Below are 7,181 nucleotides of genomic sequence, written 5' to 3' on the forward strand. Positions count from 1 at the left end.
GGAGGAGTGGTGGTTAGAGGTGAGGGGGTGCAGAGTCATGGAAAACATCTGGGGTAAATAATGAACCCTATGATCCAACAGCACCTAAGAAGAATACAATGCAAATGCATCACATTAACAATACTGAGGGCGGCTTAATCAACTGATAATCTCAGTTGCTCCTGCTGGTCTTTTGGTATGAAAATGCCTCAACCCCCATCAGCAACAGTCTGTCTTCTCAGCCCTTCAATATCCAACAGACCTGGGACATGGCCAGAGACAGGTGGCCTGCAAGGAGGGAGCTAAGGCAGTCAAGCATTGAGAAACTCGCTAGTTTGAGTAGGCCTTGATAAACAAGGCAAGATCTGGTTGATGGCATCACTATATCTGGTACTATTGTTATAGTCATTTTCTGAAATCGTATTAATAAATCTCCTTACGATATAGGTCTATATTGATTTGCGTTTCCTATTGTTTTGTTCGTTCAATGATAAAAAGCAAATACAGTATGTTCTTTGAATGACCATTCAACAATACAACATTAATTAGATATTTCGTTAGGAGCTTGTTATGCTGAAACCAAGGGTGGAATATCTTGAAAGAAAGGCCATTGTTTTAATAATCATTAATAATAACATTTTAATAATCATTCTAATTCTATGAGAATAGGAAAGTTCACACCATGATTATAAGGATAACAGCATCCACCCAACTTTAAAGAAACAAACACATAAATGCTCTGAATGTAGGCCAAGTTTTCGTTATAGGTGTGAACGTGTCTTAGTTGTGGATTACACTTACACTTAAGTTGCACAACTTTCCTTTGTTTACACATTTAATGCTCATTCTGAAAAAGGTTTGAATGTAAAAATTGCACAATATGTGTATAAACATACAATTAAGCTTCTATGGAAAACATACATGTTTTCTTATCTGTGTGAACAAGCGTTAAATATTAGGACCATACTAAGAAATTTGGATATATTTTACATCAAATCTGGGTGTTATATAATTAAAGAAAAATTTTAACATTTACCCAGAATATAATTTTGGCCCCCTAAGGGTGGAATTCACAATGGCTCAGGTGATTCCCTATTTCAGCTCTAAATTACATGGCATTTATGACCGGGCAAATTCTACAGTGTGTGACCAGGGAGTGACGCATTGCAGGTACAAACGAACCAATCAGAGGCATCCGCACAACCGAAACACGTTCAGTATTCTTCCGCCCTCAGATAGTCCGCCTGCATTTGCGCCTCAAGATCAGCCTTTAGCACAATACAATATCGTATCATTTTTGAAGAAGGACATATATCACGTTTCCTCAAGGTAAGTTTAGTTTCGTAAGTAAATATCGCGGCATTTCCGACGCACCGCTAGTCAGAATGCAGTGCGGTTGGCGGATGGATACAGGAAGATGGGAGGTGTTTATGTACGACCGTTAAGGCGGGTCTATACCAATATTCCGACCACCATTTGTGAATCTCTCACGGAGAAGGAGGGAGACAGACAGAGGAAAAAGAAAAAATGGTAAGTGCACATCTATATTTCTAATAAATGATGGATATGCGTTAATTAAAAGGTATATGCTGCTAATATATATTTCCGCGGAAGCAAATAAGTCAGAAAATGGATAAAGAGTTTTCTTCAATCGTTTATAGAAATATGCCGCCAAATTTGCGACTACAGTGGATGGACTGAATGAAGGAATATAACATTAGCCACTGCATCGCATCTCCTATTCCTTCGGGTTTTAACGTTGCTCTTAAGTTTTTGTCATATTCGCTTCTGTTTTTATCACAGGCTTAAGCGAAGAAATTTAGGAAGTACTAAACTTCAGACTAGGTCTAGTGGAACCCATTCACTTTCAGTTTTCGTATTGGGATCGTACTGTTCAATAAACTTTGTTAAAAGGATTCAATAAGAACAGGTTATACAGAATTCTTTCTGTTTAAGCTCTGTTTGAACCGAAAGTATCCTGGTTGCATTAATAGTTAGTTAAGTTAACTGGACAGCATCACATGTGAGCCAACCTTAGTTATCATGCCATAACAGGCTTCAATAAAAAAGTAAGTTAGCTTGTTAAACCTAGAAAAAAAGCTGTTATATATTGTGTGTTTTTTTTTTTCGCTTAGAGTCGTGAATGGTACATTTGCTCTAATTTTTGAATAATCTTAAAATATTAATGTTCGCTATCGCAGCTGTTTTCCTCATACCCGTTTATTTGAATGTGCATGTGCATGTTAAAACGTAACGTTAGTGATAATAGCCTGCAGTGCTCTTATTAGGTTACTCGAGCATTGTGGCACTGAGCTACTATTACAATAAAAAGTTATTTTACGATCTAAAATGACTGTATAGTGCCACAAGGGAATAGTTCACCGGGAATCAGGTGGGTGGATGAACTACTGTTGTTAGGAGTGTCTAAATACCGTCGCTATGGTGGGACTTTATTCTCTCCAGCTGGTGTCGTAACATTTGGAGGGAGGGAATCTGAGGTCTCTGTTTGGTCTCGCACGGGTTGCTAGACATTGATGTCAGAGAACCAAAACACTATGAATTCTTACTGAGTCTGTTCTCCACACCATTTAGTAATATGCTTGTTTGTTATCTCTTTCTTTCCCCAGGCTGATCAACTCACAGAGGAGCAAATAGCTGGTAAGGACATGCAACTTGGCTTTGCTTACACACCCCTTCTGAGTTTCTGCACTGGATTATGGCGTTTTGCGATAGCCTGCCTGTTCTGGTTTTTCCATAATTGCTCAATTGTTGCCTTTTAAGGTTGTAACTTAGTCAGATCTGTGTGAATGCATGGGTTATTGCTTCCTTGAGTGTGCAGGCTTGTAACTTTTTACAGCCTGTAACAAACTATAACAGATACTGTACAGATAAGTGTAACATGTAACTTTATTTGCTTAGACTTTTTTTTTCCACAAAAGTAGGTTATTATAGTTAACTGATTATATATATATATAATATAAAATTACAAAAAAGTTACTAAAAAACTAAAATTTAAAATGTATCCAAAATATTCATAAACAGTCTAATAGTGTTTATTAGTGGAGTTATTATAATTATTTTAACTGGAAACTAGGTGGGAAAGTTGTAATTGTTCTGTATTTTGTGTTGTTTCTTTAAAAAAAATACAGTTAAATTAATAAGTGAGCCCAGTGCATTTTCTTAAGCTCCAGTATTTGCATGTTTAAGTAAAACATTTTGAACAGGCCCGTGTTTTGTGTAATCGAAAATCTGGTTGTCCATCTGTAATATCACTGTAATGACATTATATCAAAGAAGGCATCAAATAGTCTCTACTCGATGGGCATTGTTGGCAACTTGGCACAGAGAAGAGTTTGCATTGCCTTTTAGTGCTTAGACCTCTAGGCAAATGCATGCACTGGCGAAATGCAGTCTCACTTGTCACTTTAGCTTTGTCCCGACTATGCCTGCAAGGATCAATTCTCCTCATTTACACTGATCAGTGCCAGTGCTGACTCTTACTGGACTTTTACAAAATGTTGTCTTCTGAAAATGAATCTAAAAGGCACTTGAGGCATCTAGGCAAAGTGATTCATTTTGCATGTTGTCTGTGCATGTAACTAATGGTGCTCTGCGGGTTGAACTGCCTTCGCTCGAAGGCCTTAAACTAGTACTAGTGGTGAGGTGTTACCATGGCTCTGGGGTGTTGGTGTGTCTTCGACAGCATCCTGTCACCTTAGACATTTATCTATGGAGGCGTTTGTTGTTACTGAACTCAACAGCAGACAACTATCTAATGCTACTTTTAGGTTTGCGAACTTGATGTGAAGTTTAAACCTGGCCTTTTTAAGATTAGGTACATGGTTTAGGATCTACAAAATGCCCATGTGGAATTACAAAGCCCACAAGTAATGAATTATTCACATGAAGTACTTCACCCTGTTAATTTTGTTTATTGCTAAAATGGAAAAGCAGTTGTACTCTAAAGGAGGGTTTATGAATACGTGGTTATGTGGCTCAAACACTGATCTGTCTTCCTTGGTAATCCTTCCAGAGTTCAAAGAGGCGTTCTCGCTATTTGACAAAGATGGGGATGGCACCATCACCACGAAAGAGCTGGGCACTGTCATGCGCTCCCTTGGCCAGAACCCTACAGAGGCGGAGCTGCAGGATATGATCAATGAGGTGGATGCAGATGGTGAGGACACGTTTTTGCTGCTACATTAGCCATCAGCATGATGTTAACGCTTGCAAGACTTCTAGAGTCGAATTTGCATATGACATGAAACTGTTTTATCATGATTAAAACATTATCATCACTCATGCTGTGTCACTTATCTGACTGTACTTTAAACTTTAATCAGGTAATGGAACAATAGACTTCCCCGAGTTCCTGACCATGATGGCAAGAAAGATGAAGGACACCGACAGCGAGGAGGAGATCAGAGAAGCTTTCCGTGTCTTTGATAAGGTAAGGCTTCTGAAGAAGTCTTTCTGGTAACATTCCTAGATGAATGCTTCATAATTTGGATGGATTGTTGTTCTTGTTGTTCAGGATGGGAACGGATATATCAGTGCTGCTGAGCTGCGCCATGTGATGACAAACTTGGGAGAGAAATTAACAGATGAGGAGGTGGATGAAATGATTAGAGAAGCAGACATTGATGGAGATGGTCAGGTCAATTATGAAGGTGAGTGTTTGAGTTTGAGTTGCATTTTGTGTTTTTTTTTTTTTGTATGTGATGCCTAATTCTTCTTTTTCTCTCTCTTTGCAGAATTTGTACAGATGATGACAGCGAAGTGAAGGCCTTGTACAGAATTTCTTGTATAAAATTATCTGCCTTTTCTTGTTTTTAATTTCTGTAAAATGTTTAATTTTAATTTCTCCCCATCCTCTCCTGCTGTCCAAAGGATCTGCATGTATACTATAAGATTTGAGTGCTCATGCCTTCCCCCAACTCCTAGTCATCGTAAACAATCTGTTAGAAGGAGCAGTTATGGGACCAGGTGATACGTATAGGCGCAGATACTGACTACGCACAGGCCCCTTTTTCCCCTTTTTTGCTCTGTCTGCCTGCCCACCTGACGAGCGGTGACATCAAGGGTCCAGCTGACTCATTTCAACAATTTTTGGCATGATTCTATTTTTTCTTCTCTTTTGATTTTATGTGGAGGTGCAACTCTGCATGGACAATGGACTGAGTATAAATAGAAATGGGAAAAGTCCTCAGCATTGCACTATTGCGACATCATTGAATTGAATACTAACGGGTTTATCGCCAGGTACTCATACACTCTAATCTTTTTGTATTTGTTCTGTTCTTACTATGCTTTTTAATTAGTCACTTTTCTTTTGTAACTGCTTATGGCACAGCCATGCCTCAGAATCCATTCCAAGTTGTATATTTGTTTTCCAATAAAATTAACAATTGACCCAAAACTGCTTCCCCTGCTTTCATTTGACTTCTCGGGTGGAATCCAAAAGAGGATTTTGACAGTACTTTGGTTGGTTAGCATTAACTATTAGCTGCATTTACAATTGTTAGTCCACTCTCCACTTTGGAGTGACATTGCATGATTATAATCAGTGTAATTAGCTGTAATTAGGTACTTTAGTTGTTCATGAGTTCCTTGTTTATCCTGAACAGTATAACTGCCCACTGTTCTTCAAGAAAATCCTACAGGTCCATCAAATTCTTTGTTTTTTCACCATATTTGAACCCTTTCCAATAAGGACTGTATGATTAAAGAGATCTATCTTTTCACACTGAGGACAACTGAGGGACTCATATTCAACTATTACAGAAGATTCAAACGCTCACAGATGCTTCAGAAGTAAAAACTAAGCATTAAGAGCCAGGGGTGTAAACTTTTGAACAGAATGAATATGTGTACATTTTTATTATTTTGCCTAAATGTTGTATTTTTTATTTTATTTAGTACTGCCCTTCAGAAGCTACAGAAGATACTTACATATTTCCTAGAAGACGAAATTAGTTACATTTACCCTGACCTTCAAATAAAAAAAAAAATCATCCCTGGCTTAATGCATCGTGTTTCCTTCTGAAGCATCAGTGAGCGTTTAAACCTTATGTAATAGTTGCATGAGTCCCTCAGTGTGAAAAGATGGATCTCAAAATTATACAGTCATTGTTGGAAAGGGTTCAAATACACAAAAATTTTGAAAAACCAAAGAATTTGTAATGAGGGACTTATGAACAACCATAACTAAACAAAAAACACAGCTGTGGCTCATTCAGGTAACACTGTTAAAAATCAAGTGTATGTAAACTTTTGAACGACATTTTACAAATTCAACTATTATTTTCTCTTGTGGACTATATGTAAACGTCTTTTATGTGAAATATCTTATTCAGGTCAATACTAAATAAAAAATAACATGCATTTTGTAGGATCCCACTTATTTTGGTAAAATAATCAACATTTTGCAGATTCTGCAAGGTGTATGTAAACTTTTGACCTCAACTGTATGAGTAAAACGTTCAAATTGAGGTTGCTTAGCTATTCAAAAGCTTCTGACTGATCCTCCTAAAAAAGTGCTCTAGGACTTGTGGCAGGTTAATTCTGTTCCACATTATTCTAGTAAACCTGTTCCACTGAACCACTACAGTCTCCTTAAAAGGTATTGTTGAAATAGCGCCAGAGTTCCTCATGTTGGATACACAACAGATTTTGTAGCTGCAAGGCTGAAATACAAACACTGCCCGAGTGTTTCATTGTTAACAAGCTGTGCACAAATGGCGATGTGCCTTTGAAGTAATCACGTGTAGGTAACTGCAAGTTTGAGGAATGAGCGAGGGCTCATTCACAATGCGAACAAATGTGAAGCGATGGTGATGGAGGCCAATGAGGCATAAGCGGCTCACTGTATCGAGGGAGATATGTGTGCATCTCATCTCTGGGAACTTTTTACCACCGTGCTGAGCTTTCTGACGTGTGATATTCATGTTCCATCACGTTTCCTAGCAACCGTGAATTCCAGTCTCACGGGTAGCTGCTCTTTCCCTTTTCCAGTAGGCTCTGAAGGATCATCGGGAGTTGAGCAGTGCTCCCATGTTCACGTCATGTAACTATGCGACTGACTGACGATGGAGACGTGGCGCTCGGCGGAGGTAGAGTAAATAAAAGACAAGGCCAGACTTTGTATTTGTAAAGCCAGCCAATGGCATTACACGAGTAGGCTTTTATTAAATGAAGACTAG

General features: G+C 38.4%; 1 protein-coding gene across 1 annotated transcript; it reads left to right on the forward strand.

The window, feature by feature from the left end:
• Positions 1-1,423: 1,423 nt before the first annotated feature.
• Positions 1,424-5,398, forward strand: calm2b (calmodulin 2b, (phosphorylase kinase, delta)). The gene is made up of 6 exons (XM_073828014.1): positions 1,424-1,509; positions 2,607-2,637; positions 4,013-4,156; positions 4,323-4,429; positions 4,514-4,649; positions 4,734-5,398. The coding sequence occupies exons 1-6, from the start codon at positions 1,507-1,509 to the stop codon at positions 4,760-4,762; spliced, it is 450 nt and encodes a 149-aa protein (XP_073684115.1). The 5' UTR covers positions 1,424-1,506; the 3' UTR covers positions 4,763-5,398.
• Positions 5,399-7,181: the final 1,783 nt, after the last annotated feature.

The sequence above is a fragment of the Garra rufa genome, chromosome 22 (assembly GCF_049309525.1).
Source record: "Garra rufa chromosome 22, GarRuf1.0, whole genome shotgun sequence".
NCBI classification, from domain to species: domain Eukaryota; kingdom Metazoa; phylum Chordata; class Actinopteri; order Cypriniformes; family Cyprinidae; genus Garra; species Garra rufa.